The following is a 26,568-nucleotide window of genomic DNA, read 5'->3' on the forward strand; positions in this document are numbered from 1 at the left end:
GACCTGTACTCCATCATCTACGTGGACCACCCTGTGATAGTCCCTGGTAAGTCAATCTGAACCAGGACCTGACTCCATCATCTACGTGGATCACCCTGTGATAGTGTCCTGGTAAGTCAATCTGAACCAGGACCTGACTCCATCATCTACGTGGGCCACCCTGTGATAGTTCCCGGTAAATCAATCTGAACCAGGACCTGACTCCATCATCTACGTGGACCACCCTGTGATAGTCCCTGGTAAGGCAATCTGAACCAGGACCTGACTCCATCATCTACGTGGACCACCCTGTGATAGTTCCCGGTAAGTCAATCTGAACCAGGACCTGACTCCATCATCTACGTGGACCACCCTGTGATAGTCCCTGGTAAGGCAATCTGAACCAGGACCTGACTCCATCATCTACGTGGACCACCCTGTGATAGTCCCTGGTAAGGCAATCTGAACCAGGACCTGACTCCATCATCTACGTGGACCACCCTGTGATAGTTCCCGGTAAGTCAATCTGAACCAGGACCTGACTCCATCATCTACGTGGACCACCCTGTGATAGTTCCCGGTAAGTCAATCTGAACCAGGACCTGACTCCATCATCTACGTGGACCACCCTGTGATAGTTCCCGGTAAGTCAATCTGAACCAGGACCTGACTCCATCATCTACGTGGACCACCCTGTGATAGTCCCTGGTAAGGCAATCTGAACCAGGACCTGACTCCATCATCTACGTGGACCACCCTGTGATAGGTCCCGGTAAGTCAATCTGAACCAGGACCTGACTCCATCATCTACGTGGACCACCCTGTGATAGTCCCTGGTAAGGCAATCTGAACCAGGACCTGACTCCATCATCTACGTGGACCACCCTGTGATAGTCCCTGGTAAGGCAATCTGAACCAGGACCTGACTCCATCATCTACGTGGACCACCCTGTGATAGTTCCCGGTAAGTCAATCTGAACCAGGACCTGACTCCATCATCTACGTGGACCACCCTGTGATAGTTCCCGGTAAGTCAATCTGAACCAGGACCTGACTCCATCATCTATGTGGACCACCCTGTGATAGTTCCCGGTAAGTCAATCTGAACCAGGACCTGACTCCATCATCTACGTGGACCACCCTGTGATAGTCCCTGGTAAGTCAATCTGAACCAGGACCTGACTCCATCATCTACGTGGACCACCCTATGATAGTTCCTGGTAAGTCAATCTGAACCAGGACCTGACTCCATCATCTACGTGGGCCACCCTGTGTTAGTTCCCGGTAAGTCAATCTGAACCAGGACCTGACTCCATCATCTACGTGGACCACCCTGTGATAGTCCCTGGTAAGTCAATCTGAACCAGGACCTGACTCCATCATCTACGTGGACCACCCTGTGATAGTCCCTGGTAAGTCAATCTGAACCAGGACCTGACTCCATCATCTATGTGGACCACCCTGTGATAGTTCCTGGTAAGTCAATCTGAACCAGGACCTGACTCCATCATCTACGTGGACCACCCTGTGATAGTCCCTGGTAAGTCAATCTGAACCAGGACCTGACTCCATCATCTACGTGGACCACTCTGTGATAGTCCCTGGTAAGTCAATCTGAACCAGGACCTGACTCCATCATCTACGTGGACCACCCTGTGATAGTGCCTGGTAAGTCAATCTGAACCAGGACCTGACTCCATCATCTACGTGGACCACCCTGTGATAGTCCCTGGTAAGTCAATCTGAACCAGGACCTGTACTCCATCATCTACGTGGACCACCCTGTGATAGTCCCTGGTAAGTCAATCTGAACCAGGACCTGACTCCATCATCTACGTGGATCACCCTGTGATAGTGTCCTGGTAAGTCAATCTGAACCAGGACCTGACTCCATCATCTACGTGGGCCACCCTGTGATAGTTCCCGGTAAATCAATCTGAACCAGGACCTGACTCCATCATCTACGTGGACCACCCTGTGATAGTCCCTGGTAAGGCAATCTGAACCAGGACCTGACTCCATCATCTACGTGGACCACCCTGTGATAGTTCCCGGTAAGTCAATCTGAACCAGGACCTGACTCCATCATCTACGTGGACCACCCTGTGATAGTCCCTGGTAAGGCAATCTGAACCAGGACCTGACTCCATCATCTACGTGGACCACCCTGTGATAGTCCCTGGTAAGGCAATCTGAACTAGGACCTGACTCCATCATCTACGTGGACCACCCTGTGATAGTTCCCGGTAAGTCAATCTGAACCAGGACCTGACTCCATCATCTACGTGGACCACCCTGTGATAGTTCCCGGTAAGTCAATCTGAACCAGGACCTGACTCCATCATCTACGTGGACCACCCTGTGATAGTTCCCGGTAAGTCAATCTGAACCAGGACCTGACTCCATCATCTACGTGGACCACCCTGTGATAGTCCCTGGTAAGGCAATCTGAACCAGGACCTGACTCCATCATCTACGTGGACCACCCTGTGATAGTTCCCGGTAAGTCAATCTGAACCAGGACCTGACTCCATCATCTACGTGGACCACCCTGTGATAGTCCCTGGTAAGGCAATCTGAACCAGGACCTGACTCCATCATCTACGTGGACCACCCTGTGATAGTCCCTGGTAAGGCAATCTGAACCAGGACCTGACTCCATCATCTACGTGGACCACCCTGTGATAGTTCCCGGTAAGTCAATCTGAACCAGGACCTGACTCCATCATCTACGTGGACCACCCTGTGATAGTTCCCGGTAAGTCAATCTGAACCAGGACCTGACTCCATCATCTATGTGGACCACCCTGTGATAGTTCCCGGTAAGTCAATCTGAACCAGGACCTGACTCCATCATCTACGTGGACCACCCTGTGATAGTCCCTGGTAAGTCAATCTGAACCAGGACCTGACTCCATCATCTACGTGGACCACCCTATGATAGTTCCTGGTAAGTCAATCTGAACCAGGACCTGACTCCATCATCTACGTGGGCCACCCTGTGATAGTCCCTGGTAAGTCAATCTGAACCAGGACCTGACTCCATCATCTACGTGGACCACCCTGTGATAGTCCCTGGTAAGTCAATCTGAACCAGGACCTGACTCCATCATCTACGTGGACCACCCTGATATAGTCCCTGGTAAGTCAATCTGAACCAGGACCTGACTCCATCATCTACGTGGACCACCCTGTGATAGTCCCTGGTAAGTCAATCTGAACCAGGACCTGACTCCATCATCTACGTGGACCACCCTGTGATCCTGGTAAGTCAATCTGAACCAGGACCTGTACTCCATCATCTACGTGGACCACCCTGTGATAGTCCCTGGTAAGTCAATCTGAACCAGGACCTGACTCCATCATCTACGTGGACCACCCTGTGATCCTGGTAAGTCAATCTGAACCAGGACCTGACTCCATCATCTACGTGGACCACCCTATGATAGTTCCTGGTAAGTCAATCTGAACCAGGACCTGACTCCATCATCTACGTGGGCCACCCTGTGATAGTCCCTGGTAAGTCAATCTGAACCAGGACCTGACTCCATCATCTACGTGGACCACCCTGATATAGTCCCTGGTAAGTCAATCTGAACCAGGACCTGACTCCATCATCTACGTGGACCACCCTGTGATCCTGGTAAGTCAATCTGAACCAGGACCTGTACTCCATCATCTACGTGGACCACCCTGTGATAGTTCCTGGTAAGTCAATCTGAATGAACGCTGGAACGGTGCAGGTCCGGGCCGACGCGTCTGAGACTTTAGTTTTCTATAAAAAGCATCATCGATCACCTCATAGAAAACGAAGTGTCGAAAGCCTCGGCCTGGACCCAGACCGTTCTAGCATGAGTCGTTAATTAACTCTTTATAAAATCAGATTGTCCTCTAAGAACCACTTGGACCATCGCACTAACCCGAGGTTAAGCGGTTAAAGTGACAAATCGCTTCCCGCTGTCTGTCCATATGTATGCTTAGATCTTTAAAACTACGCAACGGATTTTGATGCGATTTTTTTAATAGATAGAGTGATTCAAGAGGAAGGTTTATGTATAATTTGTTACCCGTGCGAAGCCGGGGCGGGTCGCTAGTTCATTTATAAACATGTTTCCAGGCGGCAGGTTCCGCGAGTTCTACTACTGGGATTCCTACTGGATAATCAAGGGTCTGTTGCTGTCAGAAATGAGGTCCACGGCCAGAGGAATGATATCCAACTTTCTGGACATCGTGGATAGAATAGGGTTCATACCTAATGGCGGCAGAATATATTATGTTATGAGGTAAGTCCTACTATCCTACTAGATAATCAAGGTTCAAGTTTATGTATGATAAGAATCCTGTCCAAATTATTAGTCCACGTTTTGCCTATTTCTCGAGAACGATTTTTTTTCTATACGATATGATCGAAAGAACCCACGATTCTGACCATCACACACATGCGCGAAAGTTTAATTATATAGGTAGATTTCCGCAGAGTATCGCATGATTGTAATAAATTATTTTGAAATACAGTCAAAGAATTTAATTTCCGTACCATTTCGTGCCTTGGCACAGTGACCATCAAAATAAAAGTCGCCCTCATACTATTGTCACTGTGACAAGGTATGAACAGTGTTGCCAACTTGGCATAATGGATACCAGATCTGGCACATTTTCACACTATTTGGCATCCAAATTATCCATTTAGCAACTGGCATAATTTTTTGCATAATTAGTGAATCGTGTCCCTAAGCTAAGTTTGAAACATACTTGGCAGTGTAATTCATGACCAAAGAATATAATACTCTGCACTCTAAAAAAAATTTGGTTGGCCCTATCAATATCTTGATAGTCGTAATCAAGCATCTTGATTCCATACGAGCCTAACAAGAACTTAGACACATCAAATAAGGTAATTCTGATTGCTATTATTATATCTATGTAACTGAACCAATTAAGATCTTGTTCAATATTTACACGAAAAATAATTATGCTAACTAATTGATCCTAGCAAGATCAACTAAGGGCTTGATAATTATTATCATGATAAGTTACTGTACCAACTAATACAAACAAGTCAGTTTAACTAAGATGTAGGTCAATATTAACATGAAGAATTACTGTATTAACTATTTGACCCAAATAAGTTCAACTAAGAACATGATTACATCGACTAATGCACCTTATTAGCCTGAACTAAGATATTGTTAAATTTGAATCTCAATTGTTTAATCATTTCAACTAAGATGTAAATCAATGTTAACATGAAGAATTACTGTATCAACTATTTGACCCTAATAAGTTCAACTAAGAACATGATTGCATCGACTTATGCATCTTATTAGCCAGAACTAAGAAATTGTTAAATTTGAATCTCAATTGTTTAATCAGTTCAACTATGAAGCTTGTCTAGTACAATATACCATACTTCATCAATTGTACTAGTACAATAAAACACAACAACAAACAACAAGCTTCATAGTTGAACTGATTAAACAATTGAGATTCAAATTTAACAAAGTAAAGTTTTATGAAAAGGGGGTAAATGAATAAAACAAAAAATATATATAATAAGATGTTATTTATTCATCTAAACATTTAGAAAACTAAACGTTTTACATTTAAAAATCGAACTTGTACATACCTTACATATATATTATAATTAACATTTAAAACGGGCTACAAATATAATGACCGTTTGGCGTACAACCGTCGATTTCCCCCTTATGGGTACCCGTTGGCGGCAGGCTCGGGGACGTCTGTCGCCTACACGAGGGTCCCTGGGATGGCCAATGCGCAAAAAATGGCGCACTCTTAGAGAAGTAAAGGGAAACAGTTCCTCCGAAGTCAAGTCCGCAGTTCGGACAGCCGCTGGCGGGGTTTCGGAAGCATGGTCCCGATCGTTTCCCGTGCCTCGCCTTAAATCCTTGAGGCGGCCAACAGGGGTTTTACTGGGTAGACCTGGGGTCTCATTAGTCCACAACAGGGATTCCCACATAACCATCCCGGCCCGTCCTCGCGCCTTTTATTCCCGTCGCCGCGATTATCACTGGCTCCATGTTGCACATACACTATTATACATTAGGTACACAAAGCAAAGGTAACACGTTCACTGTTCCAGGCTTGCCGTGAAATAAAGGCACAAGTAAAGTTTATTTCGTTGACGCGTACTTGAATGACTAAGTAGTTGAATGTTGAACGTCGAGGCTGAGACTGACTCCCCACTCGCACGGTCACAGGCGCCGCAGGGGCGCGGGCGGGGAGGACCGCGGGTGCACCGGCGCCCCCCTACTTATCTCTTGATTGAACGGATTAACTGATTATTTAATTTAATTATGAAGAAAATCGATTTAACAAATAATTCTTAATAGAATGGAATATTAGTTTCGTAATTAATACAATAACTTGATCATAATGGGATTGAATGTTTTATCTTCGTTGTTCTAAATATTATATGTTTAGTTGATTAAAATACCAAGTCTTATGTAAATCAACAAAGAGAAAATAATCACATAAACTATTAAAATGTTCATAACTATTAACATATTTATCTGTTTTAATTAATTTGTTAAGGATTGAATCAACCTACGTTACATAATTATGCCAACAAGTTAATAATAAATGCAAAGTATACAATTGTTAGGATTAATAACATACCTACTTTATTAGTTCAATCACAGATACACTTATTGTTTTAAGTAATCAGGTTTCTTTGATTTATATAAGATCGTTATTGTTATAATTAACTTAACGTCAACTAAGAGAAAACTGCTCTTAGTTGGTCTTCATTTTTTAGAGTGTGTGGAGAGCCTCTATAAACGTCACGTTTCAAAGAAATTTGGCATTATAGCTGGTTAAGTAAATTTTGTCAGTAAAAGAAGGCGCGAAATTCAATTTTTTTATGGGAAGATATCCCTTCACGCCTACATTTTTCAAACTTGCCGCCTTTTTCTACAAGATCTGCTTGACCAAGTATAGCTAACCAAGTCAGTGCAAAGTTAGCTTGGTCTGACTCTATAAAAATTTCAGAAAGAGCATTGTTTGATTTATGTGGAAGACACTCATTTTTAGTTACCTATATATTGTTTAGCATTTTTTTTAGTACTTTTCCAAATTATGTAGCATAATTCTGGCATAATCTAGACATAAGTCTGGCACTTTTTCAAATTCCGAGTTGGCAACACTGGGTATGAATGGAACTAAAATTAAATTCCTTGACCCTACAGCACAGCTAAGTGAGTGTCCTTACTCCAAGCTAACGGATTTATATTCCTAGATCTCAGCCCCCGCTCCTGATCCCGATGGTCCAGCTGGTGATGCAGGAGTCGTTCGACGAGGAGTTCCTCCGCCAGCACATCCACACCCTGGACAAGGAGTTTGACTTCTGGATGACCAACCACACTGTCGAGGTCGAGCATAAGAACCACAAGTGAGTGACCCTAATATACATCTCTAAGGATAATTTGATAAACTATGTTATCTTATAGTTCTGACACTTAAATTAAATTAAATTAAATTTATTTAAGACCAACAAAGGATCAATTTCGTTAGTGACACATTTAATCTTACAACTGATGTTAGTAGGTACACACACACAAACTTATTAACTAACTACATTAATCATTATATTTACATATTTATTTATTTACTTAGAGACATTTACACCTCTAAATAAGTTTAGATTTTTTTCCATGTAGGTATCTATTTTTTTTAAATATTATTATTATAGTTTTTTTATGTAATTCGACATTAAGAGACCTTATACATCTCTAAGTAATTGTAATACGTTAGTTGGATTTGGTATGTTACAGTTAGATGTATTTGTATTATTATTTTGCTTGTATTTAAATTCAATGTTGACGTGTAAAAGTACCCTTGTGGCCTATTTGCTGAATAAATGTTTAAGTTGAAGTTGTCCCGGCATTTTGCCAAGGCTCATGGGAGCCTGGGGTCCGCTTGGCAACTCATCCCAAGAATTGGCGTAGGCACTAGTTTTTACGAATGAGACTGCCATCTGACCTTCCAACCCAGAGGGTAAACTAGGCCTTATTGCGATTAGTCCGGTTTCCTCACGATGTTTTCCTTGTAAATATCAAATGGCAATTCGTAGAAAAACTCATTGATAGAGCCGGGGTTTGAACCCGCGACCTCCGGATTAAAAGTAGCCCTCAGGGTCGAAGTTCTGGATGACGAACTCCATGATGTCCGCTTTGGTCGGCCGGGAACCTGTCCTGCAAGAAGACGACCGTTAGTTAGAATTTCATTGCGTCGGTACTAAACATAAAGGGTTTTGTAAAATGGGGTGAGTAGGTGCAAAACTGACATTCAAACCTCGAAAACATTTTATTTTTACATATGCTAACTGAATGGTGTACCTATATAATAAGTGTTCCGGGCGTTTGTATTTTAGTTTTTATTTTATTTTGGGTAGTTACATTTCATAACTTTGACGATAAACAGGAAATCCCACCTCACTCCGTAGTCCCTCGTATTTGAGGTGAGTTGGGATTTCATACAAAGGTGATTTTGGAAGATTGTTGGATCGATTTTTTTTTATTATGAGTATTACTATAGTTTCATTTTAAATTGGAATACATTATTTTTGTAGCAGTAGCCTTAAAATCCCATCTCACCCCCCTTTCATGCCTTCTCTCCCCATTCATAACCCAACTCTCCCCGCAAACTCTACTCACCCCATTTTACGGTAATCAATAATATTGTTGACCATTTTATTATTTGTTTATTTCAGATATAAGTTGTTACGGTATAATGATATGTCGCAAGGACCAAGGCCGGAAAGTTACAAAGAAGACATCGATGTCGCCAGGTGATTCTTTACTCATTTTTACAATTTTTGACATTTGCAAAATATTCTTACTTAAATTTATCAAATTTTAACCTCTTGACTGAGTAAAATAAGGTTCCTGCACCCCACAGACAAGACATCCTCTAGACTGAGTATAGTAACGCTACCCCCTCTGCCACTTACACGGTAGTTTTACTCCATCTTCGAGTCAATCCCGTGCCGTGATTGGTCCGTGTCTTTGAACGGACCAATCACGGCACGGGATTCGCTCACCTCGTCCCCCCGCACCCCCGTATTTTTGGCAGCATCGGTTTTATGAAATAATTGCTCTAAACTCCGTCTAGAGGATTCCTAGTCTATGCTGCACCCCTAGCACATATTGGCGCGACAGTATCTCGCCTTTTTCTAACTATGTTAATAAAAGAGGGGCGGGTAGCATATCTCGCCGCGAGATACTGTCGCGGCTGGGCAATTATTTTGTCATACCTATAGCATTTTTTTCTGCTCTATAGTCTATACCAGCGGTCGGCAACCTTTAAGCAGCCAAGGGCCACATAGTAGTTAACGAAGTTGACGCGGGCCGCACTTTGTGACTTTATCAGGCATTGTCGTTTGTCAATATGACGACTGGTCTGGCCTAGTCGGTAGTGACCCTGCCTGTTAAGCCGCGGTCCTGGGTTCGAATCCTAGTAAGGGCATTTATTTGTGTGATTAAGACAGATATTTGTTCCTGAGTCTTGGGTGTTTTCTATGTATTTATGTATTTGTATATTATATATATCGTTGTCTGAGTACCCACAACACAAGCCTTCTTGAGCTTACTGTGGGACTTAGTCAATTTGTGTAAGAATGTCCTATAATATTTATTTATTATTTTTATTATTTATTATTTAATATTAGATACAAAATAGCCAGGGAGGCTCGCCGGGCCGCATGCGGCCCGGGGGCCGCTTGTTGCCGACCGCTGGTCTATACCCACAACACAACCGAGGTTTGAACCCGAGTATTTGACCATATAAAGGGTTAAGGAAACAGCTTTAAAATAAATCTTTCCTTAATGAGTTAGAGCCTTTAGACATTAAGTTCGTCATTTGTACATTACAGTTCACTGCAATGTGCCTCTGTTAAACTTTTATTGTTAAATAAAGATATTGTTGTGTCATGTCGCCAATAGCGACTAAAAATTCGAGTGAGTGAAACCGTTGTCGTATAAACAGTTTAAAATATGTCTCACGAAAGTTTAATATCAAAGATATTGTTATTGTTTCCTCTGTTTGTGCAATAAAGTTTAAATAATAGTATTTTATGCAACCGTTGTTTAAGAGAGGTCAAAAAAGGCGAGTGGCGTGAGTAACAATTTGAGGCGAAGCCGAAAATTGTTAATAAAGACGCCACGAGTATTTTTTGACTCAGTTAAACAACGTTGCATACAATACTTTTTCTACGACCAAGCACTTACTTTTGAAATAAAATTGTAAATTTAACAAATATTTTTAATTCAAGAAGTAGCAAAAATGGAGGGTACGGGCGGGAAAAGAGTGAATGAATGAATTAAATTTAAAAAAAAACATGTCTATGGTTCACTTATTTGTCAGAGATGACATTTAAAATAAGATTGGCAACACTGTTAAGAACTGCGTCAACTTCGTTAACTACTATGTGGCCCTTGGCTGCTTAAAGGTTATAACTGAATTTCATTCAATATTTTTTAAGTGGTCATTACACGAAGTATCGTAAAATCGCCAAAAAGATACTGCGTGTATGCACAAATTCTTTTTTGGGGAATAGACTAAAGATTTGTCTTGACAACTATAAGGTAGGGTTTTAAAGGTGTATGCACGACCCTTTAAATGACAAATAAAAGTACGGGAGTAGAAAAATAAATAAATGAGTTAGTAAAAAGAGCACTTAAGGGGCCCACTGATTAAAGGCTTTGTCACACAGGCGCGTTTTCCGGGCGGGGCGTGAGCGGGGCGCGCCGCTTTTACATATAAAACGCTCACGCCCCGTTCACGCGCCGCCCGCAAAACGCGCCTGTGTGACGGAGCCTTAACAGTCCGCCGGACGATAACGGCCTGTCAGTTAGAACAAAATGTTGACAGCTCCGAACAACTGACAGGCCGATATCGTCCGGCGGACTGGTAATCAGTGGGCCCCTTTAGGAATCGCTCGCTATACTAATTGTACAAGTGGATAAAACCTAATTGTAAATATTCTAGAAACTTGGATACCCTGGACAAGAAGGAAGAGTTGTACGCGGAGCTAAAAGCGGCCGCTGAATCTGGCTGGGACTTCTCATCGCGTTGGTTCATCCTCAACGGAACCAATAAAGGTAGATTTCACCTTTTTAACCCCGACCATAGAGAAAAAAATACATAGAGTGCTCACTCCATACCAGGGATCGGAACCGGTTTCTTGCAAAAACTTAGAAATAACCATATTTTTCGAATTATTTTATACTCGAAATGTAGGACTCAGTTGTGTTTTTAGGTTACGACTTCGTATTATTAGATTGCCCAATTAGAAATGAAGTAATTAGCAAAGAACGAAAAAATACCGTTTCCGTTCCCATACAAAAAATACCGGTATCCGATCCCTGCTCCATACATCAGTTTTAGTACCAAAAAGACTATTAGCATCTAGCATCGAGTAGCGGAACTATCAGTACTGCTACTTGACAATAGATGTAGCCACCGACCGGAAAGTCTTATGCTGTTGAGATAAGACTTTCCGGTCGGTGCTACATCTATTGTCAAGTAGCAGTACTGATAGTTCCGCTACTCGATGCTAGATGTAGACACTGAAATTAATAGTCTGAACTGATGTATGGAGTGAGCACTCTATGTATTTTTTTCTCTATGCCCCGACGCAAAAAGACTGGTGTTATATGTTTGACTCCAAATGTGTATGTTTGTGGCATCGTAGCTCTCCAACGGATGGGCCGATTTCGATGCGGTTTTGTTTACGTGAAAGCGAGTTTTCTTGCGGTGGTTCTTGGCTGTGTTTCATAGAAATCGATTCAGCAGTTTGAAGAGTATCAGCTCTTTTCCAAAATGATATTTTAAGGCTTTTTTGACATAATTTGGATTTTTTGGCATATAGCGTAGGGGGTAGGGGGTTATAGGTGTACATTTTTAATTTATTATACATTTTGTTCTGACTAAAGCGGGAGGAAGTTAGGTTAGACTTTCTTGAGTTAACACTATTCATTAATTATAAATTACTAGCGACCCGCCCTGGCTTCGCACGGGTTATCAAATTATACATAAACCTTCCTCTTAAATCACTCTATCTATTAAAAAAAACCGCAACAAAATCCGTTGCGTAGTTTTAAAGATCTAAGCATACAGACAGACAGACAGGGAAGCGACTTTGTTTTATACTATGTAGTGATGAGTAGTACACAATGAAAGTCTTATCACTTAAAAAAACCGGCCAAGTGCGAGTTGGACTCGCGCACCGAGGGTTCCGCACCATCAACAAAAAATAGAGCAAAACAAGCAAAAAAACGGTCACCCATCCAAGTACTGACCCCGCCCGACGTTGCTTAACTTCGGTCAAGCACAAAAAATCACGTTTGTTGTATGGGAGCCCCACTTAAATCTTTATTTTATTCTGTTTTTAGTATTTGTACTTATCTGTGAAAATTTCAACTGTCTAGCTATCACGGTTCGTGAGATACAGCCTGGTGACAGACGGACGGACGGACGGACGGACGGACGGACGGACGGACGGACAGCGTAGTCTTAGTAATAGGGTCCCGTTTTTACCCTTTGGGTACGGAACCCTAAAAAGTATGTTCTTAAGTATTTTATATCAAAGTACAGTAAATGGCTTAATTTAGACCCAGCGTATCTCGCCCGTTGCGATCCGAGCGTCGACCTCGGACCCGACAGGTTGCCGTGCTGTGTGCCGGACTCATTACTGGCGTCGGATCCGTATCCGGCCATACGGACGGGACCGTGTCTCGGTTTCGGTACGCGCATGCGGAGTGAATCGATTGCTATTACTATACCATTTTAACATCGAATTGGTTATTTATCCTGTCATGTTAATATACAATATCCGTCATCCAGAAATATCAAAACATATTAACCTTTTAACGGCCATAGAATACGTCATCGAGCGTGCTCGTGTCGCCGGGGGTACGAAGTTCCACGAAGTTTTGTCTTATTTATCAGACAGCGGCGAAATGAGCCCGATTTTGTATATTTCATATATCAGTCTACGGCGGTTAAAAGGTTAAAACATACACGGATGAGACCGTGCTTTGGTTTCGGTACGCGAAAATGCACGTGCCCTTATAGCTGATCCTTAGCCTCAGACCATTAGGTTACCTAAATATAGGTACCATAGAATATGATTTGTTACCATTACAGAAATTTGTTGACGTGTAAAAGTGCCCTTGTGGCCTATTTGCTTAATAAATGTTGATGTTTGATGTTTGAAACTTTATTTGATTTTGCATGGGCATCATTGTTTATTATCCCCTGATTAACATTAATATTTTTTCAATTTAAAAAATAAAGGCGTGTTACAATATTTAGACTTTACTTTTCACAGACTAATTAATTTACTTCTCTTGTTACCAGGCAATCTGACGAATCTCAAAACGCGCTCCATCATCCCCGTGGACCTGAACGCGATCATGTGCTGGAACGCCGAGATCATGCACGACTTCTACGCGAAACTCGGCAACGTTGACAAGGCCGAGTATTACAAGAATGTGCATGCGAGACTCATGGAAGCCATTGATAAGGTAAGAATAGTACTTAGTAGCAATTGTAGGCCCGGAACGTCAATACGGATCCGAGAGTTTGCCGTGTAGCGATCCGTATCGGCCGATACGGATCGGACCGTGCCTTGCTTTCGGTACGTTGCTCCTAGTAGAATGTGCTGGAACGCCGAGATCATACATGACTTCTACGCAAAACTTGGCAACGTTGACAAGGCGGAGTATTACAAGAATGTGCATGCACGGCTCATGGAAGCCATTGATAAGGTAAGAATAGTACTTAATAGCAATTCGTCAAGACGGATCCGAGAATTTGCCGTGTAGCGATCCGTATCGGGGCCGATACGGATCGGACCGTGCCTTGGTTTCGGTATGTGGTTCCTAGTAGAATGTGCTGGAACGCCGAGATAATGTATAACATCTACGCAAAACTCGGGAATTTTGACAAGAATGTGCATGCGAGGCTCATGGAAGCCATTGATAAGGTAAGAATAGTACTTAGTAGCAATTGTAGGCCCGGAACGTCAATACGGATCCGAGAGTTTGCCGTGTAGCGATCCGTATCGGCTGATACGGATCGGACCGTGCCTTGGTTTTGGTATGTAGTTCCTAGTAGAATGTGCTGGAACGCCGAGATAATGCATAACTTCTACGCAAAACTCGGGAATTTTGACAAGAATGTGCATGCGAGGCTCATGGAAGCCTAAGGTAAAATTGTACTTAGGAGCAATTCTAGGCCCGGAACGTCAATACGGATCCGAGAGGTTGCCGTGTAGCGATCCGTATCGGCCTTGCTTTCGGTACGTTGCTCCTAGTAGAATGTGCTGGAACGCCGAGATCATACATGACTTCTACGCGAAACTCGGCAACGTTGACAAGGCGGAGTATTACAAGAATGTGCATGCACGGCTCATGGAAGCCATTGATAAGGTGAGAATAGTACTTAATAGCAATTCGTCAAGACGGATCCGAGAGTTTGCCGTGTAGCGATCCGTATCGGCCGTTACGGATCGGACCGTACCTTGCTTTCGGTACGTTGCTCCTAGTAGAATGTGCTGGAACGCCGAGATCATACATGACTTCTACGCGAAACTCGGCAACGTTGACAAGGCGGAGTATTACAAGAATGTGCATGCACGACTTATGGAAGCCATTGATAAGAAAATATAAGGCAGGGATTGAGGTATCGACTTGAAATTGAAACCATTTACTCCCTTAAAGCTGTAAAAAATACTTCAAAATTATCGCAAAAAAACGTATGCCGGTTATGCCACAAAAAACGTATATTTCGACACTCTCAAAGAAATCAACATTTATATGGTATTTTCTGTTAACCTAGAATCTCCTAGAAACACTCCTAGAAATATATTTTTCCTAGTCCTAGAAATTTGACAAGTACTATCTTTATATTATTATAGATCCTTTGGCATGAAGACGTCGGCGTGTGGTTAGACTTCAACCTGGAGTCCGGGCGGCGAAGAGACTACTTCTACCCGTCCAATGTCGCCCCGCTCTGGACCGGCAGTTACGACCGAGCGAGGAGTGAATACTACGTTAATAGAGTCATCAATTATCTAGATATTAGCAAGGTTAGTAAATATAATTGATGTTTAAAGTAGCCCCGATAAATGTTCAATGTCGCCCCGCTTTGGCTCGGCAGCTATGACCGAGCGAGAACTCGAGAAGTGAATACTACGTTAATAAAATCATCAATTATCTAGATATTAGCAAAGTTATTATTTATTTATTGAAAAGTTCAACAGCGTTTACAGTAAATAATACAAAAAACATGAGAACTTATTAGCATAGCCAATAAAAGGTATTGAAAGTAGCCTCGCTTCAATGTCAATGTCACCCTAGTTCAATGTCACCCCGCTCTGGACCGTCAGCTATGACTATGCGTACTATGACCGAGCGAGAAGTGAATACTTACTACGTTAATAGTCATCAGTTATCTAGATGGATCATGGAACGCTCATTTTGAAATTAGAACACTATGGTCTGTCAGAAAATGCCCTAAACTTTATGTCTTCTTACCTTAGCAATAGAACACAAACAGTTGTTGTAAACAAAACCCAGTCTAGCGGAGCTGTAGTCCAATTAGGAGTGCCGCAAGGTTCTATTTTGGGTCCATTCCTGTTTTTGGTTTATATAAATGATTTGCCATGTGTAGTAGAAAATCTTTGTGAAATAGTTCTTTTTGCTGATGACACATCATTACTTTTTAAGGTTGATCGGAAATCTACCGATTATAGTGTAATTAACAGCACACTCGTTAATGTACTTAACTGGTTTACTATGAACAATTTGCTTCTTAATGCTAAGAAAACCAAATGTATTAGATTTTCTTTGCCGAATGTTAAACCAGTCGATACTAAAATACTTTTGAATAATGAATGCTTAGAGATGGTAGATAAAGCTCTGTTTCTTGGTTTAACATTGGACAAAAATCTACAATGGAATCCTCATATCGGAACACTAGCTAACAAATTAAGTTCGGCCGCTTACGCCGTGAGGAGAATTAGACAACTGACTAATGTTGAAACAGCTCGCCTTGTTTATTATAGTTATTTTCATAGTGTAATGTCATATGGTATTCTGGTTTGGGGCAAAGCAGCTGACATACAGACTATATTTGTCTTACAAAAGAGAGCCATTCGTTCTATATATAACTTAAGAGCGCGTGAATCATTAAGAGAACTTTTCAAAGAAATTAATATTTTAACTGTAGCTTCCCAATACATATATGATAGTATTATTTATGTTATTAAGAATCTAGACTCCTTCACTAAGAATTCTGATGTCCATAACTTTAACACTAGAAATAGAAATAAGCTTGCTATCAGAAAGTTTCGTGTCCGTAAAGTACAAAAGTCATTCGTTGGGCAATGCATTCATTTTTATAACAAGTTACCTGAGAATGCTTTAAGATTACCCTTTCCAGCTCTTAAGAATTACTTAAAAAAGTCATTGATGTTAAAAGCTTATTACAGAGTCGAGGACTACTTGACAGACAAACATGCATGGTCCAAACCAGAAACTAACTAATAAAAAGTAGTAGCAATTAAAAACATTGTATTATGTATAGAGTTATAGGTGACACAGCTCAGGTAAGCAGGAAAGCACATCAAATATTATATGTTGGTAATTAATAATAATCAATCAGATTTATATAATATGTTTTCCCATTTCTTTTAATAACTTTATTTTCTTTTCCTTTTGTAAGAATTTGATATGTTTTCTGAAAGACCTACGATTTTGTATGATTCCATGTACATATGTATATTTTCTAAATCAAATTTCTATTACACCTTATGTGTATAATTGCATGAATTCTATAGTAATTTAAATTGTATTTTTTCCCTTATTTTCTCGTAATGCATGTTAATTATAAGATGTAATTATTTTTGAAAAGATGTGTCCCGCCGAGTTTGTTGCCGGTCCCATATTGGGATACCCTCCTCCAATTGAGGGGGGATTTAAATCTTCTCGGGGCAGAGGTGTAGGGTTGGAGCCGGTCTACCTAGCTTTATTTGACGTTCATAAGCGCATTGTAATTATGCCTACTTGAATAAACTATCTTTTATCTTTTTTATCTTATCTTATCTTTAGATATAACACTATACAGTGTGGAAAGATAAGTCGGGCCCTGGAGGAAAACTACCTTAAATCCTTAAGCTGGCTCATTTTACTTAATGGAGACATTCCTTTATTTTTAAAACGAAACAAAACTACATTCAAAGTATTTTTCTTTTATTCATCAATTTGGCTTGTCTAAAAAAATCTTGAGTACGAAATATTACATTTTATGGATATTTTGTACGACAGACGAGTTTAAGACCTAATGTTTCTTGGAGAAATGTTATCATTAACAATAACTGTATCGACTAGTAGAATAAAATTGCGAGTTTTTATTTTTTGGAACTTTTAGTCGGTTCGAGTCCCGGGCGAGGCAAGCGAGTTTTAGAAAATCTTTGAATGCAGTTTTGTTTCTTTTTAAAAATAAAGGAATGTCTCCTTTAAGTAAAATGAGCTAGCTTAAGGATTTAAGGTAGTTTCCCTCCAGGGCCCGACTTATCTTTCCACACTGTATATAACAAGCTTTGCTTAGTTTGGGGTTGGGGCTAGTTCGATCTGTAAGATTGTCCCCAAATATTTATCTATTCAATATTCCCCAGGTGGATATCTACGAAGGCGGTATACCCACAACATTCGAGCACTCTGGCGAGCAGTGGGACTACCCCAACGCATGGCCGCCGCTCCAGTACATCATGGTGGAGGGTCTGGCCAGCACGGGCCAGTCGGCCGCCGTGAGGCTGGCCAACGAGATGGCCACCAAGTGGGTCCGGTCCAACTTCGCCGTTTGGAAGCAAAAGACGGCCATGTTGGAAAAGGTATGCTGACGTAAAATGTTCCTTTTTAGGGTTCCGTAGCCAAATAGCAAAAAACAGAACCCTTATAGATTCGTCATGTCTGTCTGTCTGTCCGTCCGTCTGTCTGTCCGTCCGTATGTCACAGCCACTTTTTTCCGAAACTATAAAAACTATACTGTTGAAACTTGGTAAGTAGATGTATTCTGTGAACCGCATTAAGATTTTCACACAAAAATAGAAAAAAAAACAATAAATTTTGGGGGTTCCCCATACTGTGAACTGAAACTCAAATTTTATTTTTTTCATCAAAACCATACGTGTGGGGTATCTATAGATAGGTCTTCAAAAATGATATTGAGGTTTCTAATATAATTTTTTTCTAAACTGAATAGTTTGCGCGAGAGACACTTCCAAATTGGTAATATGTGTCCCCCCCCCCCCCTGTAACTTCTAAAATAAGAGAATGATAAAACTAAAAAAATATATGATGTACATTACCATGCAAATTTCCACCGAATTTTTTTTTAATACGTCAAAATCCCCTAAATACGGAACCCTTCATGGGCGAGTCCGACTCGCACTTGGCCGCTTTTTTAAGAGAGAAGTATAACTACTGACAAAAGGTACTTTTTCCATACAATTTCCATTTCGGGAGAAAACGGTTTCCACTAACTAAATCTTAACATATCACTCTGATTTTGATGTCGATCGCTTCGGCATAATATATTCTAGGTTTATAGGTTTCGCTTTAAATTATATTTTTTTTGTAAATATTGCAAATATTGCAAACCTCTAGGGTCACTAACGACTAGTCTAGGAGAGTATTTGTGTCAATTTACTATAGTAGGCGAATCTTATTTTGTTATAACTTAATACCAACCTAAACAATACCATAGAGAAATAAGTAAACTATAGTTGGTCAAACCAATTTGTCAGTAAATAAGAACAAAAAAACTATGCTCAACCTTTTCTTTTGGGTACGATTCTCTCTGTCTACGTTTGAAATGAGACAGTCCTAAAGGACAACAACTAAAGAGTTTGTTTGTTAAAACAAACTTTAATTTAATTATCTACGACAGTTCTAAAACGAGTTTGTATTTTCAGTACGACGCGACAGTTTTCGGAGGCTACGGCGGCGGCGGCGAGTACGAACTTCAGACCGGATTCGGTTGGACGAACGGAGTCATCATGTCGCTGCTCACTAAATATGGAGGTGGGTCTTATTGCCTTTAGCATAAATGTCAAATTTGCATACACAATACGTTTATTAAAAAAAAATGTGGTCCCCTGAAAGGCCTGAAATAGGTAGATCTGACTAAGGTTCATATTTCTCATGTCAAATGATCACGATTTCATACTTACCAAAGGCAGTTTCGCAGTTATACGCGTAGTACATTGTTTATTAGATTATCCAATTCATCAGTAGATGGTACTATAATCATAACTCACATGTGTCCCTAAAATTTGTGACTGCAATATACAGAATTATTTTTGTTAGACCAAATATTGTATACAAGAATTTAGGTAGGTATATCAAATTTAAAAATTAAAGTAGTTCCCATTGTCAGGGTAATAATATACCTCTCGCGTCAAATGATGGTCCCATATGCCAGTTCATTAGAATCTATTTTGGTGAAGATTAATTTAAAAAAATAAATAAGGAATATATTTTTACCGTTTTTTGTATTGGGGTCTAAATCATTTCAGCTTCAAGTACCAAGCGACAACGTGCCAGAATAATATCCCACCACCAGTATGAAAAATAAAATCAAATCTAAATTGGAATGACTAGGAATCTAAATCAAGTCAATGAGCAGCATCTCTAAGAGTCAGTGCTCCTCAGGTACTGGCAGAATACCAGCGCTGCGGGCCTCCGCAGCTTAATGCTGAGCCAGCTATTCTTCGCACCATCATGGCTCGACCCATTTTCATACTTTTTATTTAGGAAATTAGATAATGCATGTTTGTTTAAATTATTTTTGCATATTTTCTATTTAAATTTTGTTATAATTTAAACTAAAATGTCGGCCATTAGAGCAATGTAAAAGTGAGGAGAAAAAAGTTTCTTAACAAGTTTTTTTTTAATATCTGGGGGCACGGCAGTACCCCCGCCGAGTCGAGCAAAACAAAGAGGCACGGCCGTACCATCCTTTTCTCGAAGCGATTCAGGCCATTTTCGACGTCCTGTAATTTTGTGCTGGCTGAAGCTAGAACCCTGAATTTTCAGTGACATATAGGGCTTAACATGCTTTAGATAACATGCTTCTCAAAAACATTAAATCTGAACTTGTAGTTTAAGAATTATTGTACGTCAAAGTTCCTTAGTTTCGACACTGACACACTCACTCACTTTCTCACTCACCGATCATCACAATTCTAAGGTACTTCTAGCATACCCACAAGCTTCAAATTTTAAACATAAGTAGTTTTCAGCTTATCAAGCCATAGAAAACCTAAAAATATTGCAGTATCAGTCTTTTTGATGGGGTATATAGTTACTCCATGTAAAAGTGAACTGTCACAGGGAACATCTTTCGACGCGAGAGGTTTAACGTAGTCTACTTTTAGTTCCTGCATTTTCAATTCTTTCATGACATCAAAAATAGCACCTACAGGTATTTTTTCAATTCAGTTTTTGCACGTTTATCCCCAGCCCCCTACTAAACGAAAAAAAATAGCCCAATGAAACCCTAAAAATTAGCAATTTGGTTATTAATTCGTTTATTTTTTCATTCGTCCCTTCATCGTTCGTCGAAGCAGCTGGTGATTTAGGTATGTTTGTAGTTTGTTCGATGTCGTCTTGTAGATTGGCTATTAAGTATATTACTATTTATGTACCGTAGAATGGGGTTACTCTGATTCGCGGGGTAACATTGATCATCAATTTTTGAGGAATAGGTAGTGGATTATTGAACGCGAACTAAACATTTTATGATGTGGTTGGCATGCTTTACAAAAATAAATGTTGAAAGCGTTCAGAAACGTATTCCTTATAGTTTAAAAATCGTTGATTAATATTACCCCATGAATCAAAGTCAAAGGTTTACGATATTTAAGTATATCAAAATTATATTTTACTTACAGGATTATAGGTGTTTGTATCTTGCTATGCTTAATACTAAGATTTATCATAATTATTCTGTTATTACTTGTTTATAATACTTTTTGGAGAATTTTATGCATGCGGTGGGCGACTTCTTCTGGTTTTGTGGTTTTGGTATAATATTTCTTATATATTTTTAATAAATATGTTTATTTGGCACCCAGCTAGGTTATGCACGGGGTTAGATTAAAAATACTAACGGTTGGCAGGAATTAGACTATGTACTTACTTTATTAACGCTAATAGGTACCAGGTATCAATTATTTTCTTTATTTTGGCTTGTGTGGTAAATTTTTCGCGCTTATTAGGTATTTCTATTGATTCCCCTTCATTAAATTTTAGTTACGTTAAAGAACTTAGAGAAACACGAAAGACTGTTTTTTTTTACAATTTACAGTTTATACTTATTTTAAAACAAAATATATATTAAGTCCAGTGAAAAAAATATGTTTTCCTTATAATTACTTCCTGAAAGTAATGCAAAACCAGAAAATCTTCCGAGACGCCCACCGGTCGTAAAGGATGTCATACGCTAGAACGGTCCGGGTCTGGCCCAAGACATCCGACGCTTCGTTTTTTATAAAAAGTCGCCAGTGATCACGTGATGCTTTCTATAGAACACGAAGCGTCGGACTAATTCAACCTTTCAACCCCTAATTTATATAATACGAGTATAGATGAAATTACCCTTCCAGGCAAGTGAAAGGGCTTTAAAATTCTACAGATGAGATGATTTTTTGAGCGATCGGAGTAATTAGGTACCTACCCTTAGACTATTCCAAGTGTGGAGCATAACCGGCGTGTGTTTCACAGACAAATTATCGGCGTCGGACGCGTTCGGCACCGGCGGCGACGCCGAGTCGGCGGCGGTGGCGGCGCACGTCGGCGCGGGCGGCGTGGCCACTGCGCTGCTGGTTGTGGTGGCGTCGTTAGCCGCTGGGACGTTAGGGTGAGGTTAGTATCGGGCGTTTCAGTACTCTGTGTTAGCTCAATAAGACAAATTCACGTTGGCGCGGGCGGCGTGGCTACTGCGCTGTTGGTTGTGGCGCGGTCGTTAGCTGCTGGGACGTTAGGGTGAGGTTAGTATCGGGCGTTTCAGTACTCTGTGTTAGCTCAATAAGACAAATTCACGTTGGCGCGGGCGGCGTGGCCATTGCGCTGCTGGTTGTGGCAGCGTCGTTAGCTGCTGGGACGTTAGGGTGAGGTTAGTATCGGGCGTTTCAGTACTCTGTGTTAGCTCAATAAGACAAATTCACGTTGGCGCGGGCGGCGTGGCTACTGCGCTGCTGGTTGTGGTGGCATCGTTAGCCGCTGGGACGTTAGGGTAAGGTTAGTATCGGGAGTTTCAGAGCCCGTACCATGAGTCACTGACAGTGTCAAAACTGATGTCAGTTTAGTTTAGCGTATATGTATACGCTATCGAGAACGTAATTTACTTTCTATATATACATCTCGTTTGCACTAATATGCGAGTACGAGCGAGATGTATAGAAAGTAAATTACGTTCTCGACGGCGTTTATGTCAGTGACAAACTGATGGTAGCCGTAGTTATATTAGCTCAATAAGACAAATTCACTTTGGCGCGGGCGGCGTGGCCACTGCGCTGCTGGTTGTGGCAGCGTTGTTAGCTGCTGGGACGTTAGGGTGAGATTAGTATTTAGTTTTATTACTTTGACAAGTTAGGCGCCGAGTCGGCGGCAGTCGCGCCGGCGTGGCCACAACGGTGGAGGATCATGTCGGCGCGGGCGGCGTGGCCACTGCGCTGCTGGTTGTCGCGGCGTCGTTAGCTGCTGGGACTACCAACCATTTCTTTACAATTTTCATAAAAGATATATAATTGATTCCATCTTAAATAGTTATTAAATACTTGGATTTTCTTTTTTATAGAAAATATTTAAAAATGTACTAGGGTTCGAAAGGATAATTATCAATGATAGTTAAGTATCTTGATAGATTAAAATTAAAATTCAAATAATTTATTTCAGAATAAAATTCCATAAAACATACACAACAAAATTAAATTTAACTTTAGTATAATTTAATAAGTTAGTAACATTATCGTAATTATCGTGATTATCGATTTGCTAATAACCTAAAATTTAAAACCTAAAATATAAAAAAACCTCCCAATAATTTTTTATACTATCAAATAATTCAAAGAAAATAAATATAGCACCATCCATACCTGGGGTAATTATCGCGATAATTATCAAAGACTATAATTATCTGGATAATTTCGAACCCTGAAATGTACAACGGATTTAACAGTTAGCAAATGAAAAATAACATTATAAGGTTAAATTTAAGTATTATTAAACCTACCTTTTCCAAATAATCGTAAATAGATAAACAGTTTTATTACGCAATTATTTTCGTTTTGTACACTTCGTAAACTAAAATTATTCAGATGATAATATATTATTTTTTGTTTCAGATATCAATTATTTTACTTCTTAGAGGAGCACGAGACCCATTCAAAGTAAGATCTTACCATTATTTCCCTTTAACCACAACAGCGGTACAAAACGTAGCTGTAGACTTACTTAAGTTAAACAACTTACTTACTATACTGGATCAACCAAATCTTGTCAGTAGTAAAAGGCGTCAAATTTGAAAAATCGCGGGTTAGCAACACTGTGTTCGAATAATTCCAAAATCGCGTGTCATCTGTATGTTATCTGTGGAATGTGGATCGTGAATGACAGCCATCATCTTATTGTTTACATTCTGAATCGTTTCTATTTTAAGAGAAATTTCTGCTGTCACCATTAAATACCAAGATTATGCATGACCTCAAGCAAAGCTAAGGTGCCTACAATGTACAATCATGCTCGTTGACGGTAAACATTACTAAAATTTGAGGTTATGATAATTCACTCGAACTGACGTATGAAGGGCGGAAAAATAAACACGTTTTGGTTCGATGTACATTGCTGCTTTTCCTAGAGCAATTCTGCTCTTTGAGTGTTACATGGTGTTACCCTACTTTAATTTGCAGTACATTGCTACTGACAAGATTTGCTTGACGCACTATAATAATTATGAAGTCTTTATATTTCCTGTTTTTCATACCAATAGGGAATATATTTCATATTTCATATTTCTGCAATATTACTGCAATGTTTTGCCGCCAGAGTGCAGCACTAGCAACTTAAATATACCATAGAGTAAATACATACTGTACCTTAAACTGTTTTTTGACAAGTTTTCACAGACAATCAAATATGACATTGATACATCAAGGCGGTTTGTTCACAAAGGGACAACCGGGAAACACGAAATCGAAACTCGGGTATCTACCTCTTTATCGCTCGAATATGCAAGAGTGATAGAGAGGTTAGATAACAAAATTTCGACTGTCTCGTTTGCGGTAGACTTATTTTGGGAGTGGCGCCCCCTACGCAGACTATCGCGTAATATTCCCTATTAAATATTATATACACCAACATCATTTTGATTGACGTCGTCACGCTTTAAACATAACATAATTCGAAATACATTGCGTCTTAGAATAAACTTAAGTTTGCTAAAAATCAAAACATAAGTTACATATTTTTAAATATCTATGAACAAATCTTGGTCAATTTGAGCAGTACACGAGTACAGCCCACAGTATTTTTTTTTGTTCCTGTTACAAGGCCCATCCGGCATATAAGAGCTATTGCCATACCATTTACTTATTAATACAAAATTGATTATACCATCATATATTATAATGGTGGTTGACAGAAGATTTTTTTTTTATTTATTTGAAAGATGCCCGGATTGAATTAGAAAGACATTAAAATAGTCGTGTTATTATACACCGTTCAGAAACTGTTTGGCGCTTCATTCAGGGTTTTTAGATATATTACTCGTCCATGTTAAATAGATTATTTATATTTAAATAAGTAGATACCCATTATGAGCCACCCCACTAGGGCTTGCAAATATTCGAAACTTTCAGATATTCGAATATTCGACTTTTTCTGACGACGTATTCGAATATTCGAATAATTATTCGAATATTCGAATAATTATTCGAATATTATAAAAAATAAGAAAAGGAACGAGAAATCGGTTTATTATCGTTTTATTCAAAAGCTTTTTTCACATATTGCTAAAACTAAGGATATTTGGCTGAAATCCACTTAATTGACTAGATTTTATCATCCTACTATTTATAAGATGCCCACATTTCTAAAAACAAGTAAAACGCCAAAATTAGACGTATTTAATATTTCTAGATAAAACTTATTATAAATGCGTCTTTGTGTGAAATAATATAACTTTAACCATCCAAACACCTAGGAATGTAAGATATTTTTTTTTAGTAGGTACCTAATTATTTTCCGATTTAAATTAACTTGTAATCACTCAGAGGCCTGTAAAAAGGCCTTTAATTTCATTGTATTTTGAATCTTTATTGACTTTATTTGTTTTGGCAAGTTATTATTCCTAATCAGGGGCGGCCGGTAGCTATGTATTATGGGTGTTCACTCACAATAAAAAACAAAAACTAAACCTACACATTCAATTAACCGTCGCAAAGTACCTAGATGTCGGTTTCCGTCCACCCGGTCATTGAACTCTCTCATAGATTTTCGGTATTACGAATATCTTGACGACCGATAGACGCCAACTGCAGTTCATTTTACAAATGGATATAATGTTTTTATTTCAATTTTATGAAAAGATGTGCTAAATTGTTAATAACACACCTGTTTCGCTCCAAACAAACTCACCGCACAGCCGTCGCTCGCGCCCGCGCCAAACACAAAACATATACTTAGATAACACGAAAAACAAAATAAGCTAGTTACTTTTATGACATTCACACAACACAACCACGGTGTTTTTGCATATTGATCTGATTTAAAAAATATATAAGTTTTTGTTTTTGACTAACATTGCTACGAAAGTTCAAGGTCGTCCATAATTTAACTCGAGTCGATTTTGTAAACTTTTTCACATTCTCACGTCAAATTCATTAATTTTTAAACACCTCACAACAAACAGATTATGTGCTTTAACTGTTTAAACTCTTGTTTCATTATTTAGAATGAAAAAAAGCCAAAATTGCATTCCCGCACATAATTTAAAATTGACTAAGGTCTGTTTAGAAACACGTGACAACATCAACATGGCGCGCGGGATGCGCGCGCAAGGTCAACCGGGCTCGGAGCGCCGCACCGATTTTGCCTCTTCCCTCATAGAAAATCTTCCGTTTCACGTGCGGACCTGTGGTGAAACTTCTCTTTCGCTCTTATTGAATTTCCTATTGATCGAATGTACTAAATCTTTTTCCATAGGAGCGCAATCCAAAGCGCTCCGCTTCGCGCGTTACCTTTGATTTCTATGAAATTACCACCACTACCTAGTGGTGAGCTGTCTATAAACTTATAATGAATAAAGGTTATTATTTAATTGGTATTGAGTTTTTTACGATCGATCTTAAATAGTAATATATTAAATAGGTACCATAATTTCATTTTGATTATATATGGGAGTGCACCGCACAAGCGCTCCTTAAGGCGGGCCGCGCCTGTTCCTAATGGTCGGCTAATTATATAATATTGGAATATTTAAGGGAAAAAGTTAGTTGAGTAC

At 39.9% G+C, this 26,568-nt stretch overlaps 1 protein-coding gene across 3 annotated transcripts in view; it reads left to right on the forward strand.

Annotated features, from left to right (window-relative positions):
- Nucleotides 1-26,568, forward strand: part of LOC134658339 (trehalase-like) — a 221,931-nt gene that overhangs the window by 115,044 nt on the left and 80,319 nt on the right. For 2 of the 3 annotated variants that reach the window (XM_063513962.1, XM_063513963.1), the window contains exons 6-14: nt 4,097-4,262; nt 7,238-7,390; nt 8,711-8,788; nt 10,987-11,099; nt 13,360-13,526; nt 14,921-15,091; nt 17,681-17,896; nt 18,980-19,088; nt 21,792-21,927. In XM_063513962.1, the coding sequence (XP_063370032.1) occupies nt 4,097-4,262; nt 7,238-7,390; nt 8,711-8,788; nt 10,987-11,099; nt 13,360-13,526; nt 14,921-15,091; nt 17,681-17,896; nt 18,980-19,088; nt 21,792-21,927 (1,309 nt within the window). Of the gene's footprint in view, nt 1-4,096; nt 4,263-7,237; nt 7,391-8,710; nt 8,789-10,986; nt 11,100-13,359; nt 13,527-14,920; nt 15,092-17,680; nt 17,897-18,979; nt 19,089-21,791; nt 21,933-23,413; nt 23,516-26,568 lie in introns of those variants that run through there. The other variant, XM_063513964.1, reaches the window with a different exon arrangement.

The sequence above is a fragment of the Cydia amplana genome, chromosome 22 (assembly GCF_948474715.1).
Source record: "Cydia amplana chromosome 22, ilCydAmpl1.1, whole genome shotgun sequence".
Classification (NCBI taxonomy): Eukaryota; Metazoa; Arthropoda; class Insecta; order Lepidoptera; family Tortricidae; genus Cydia; species Cydia amplana.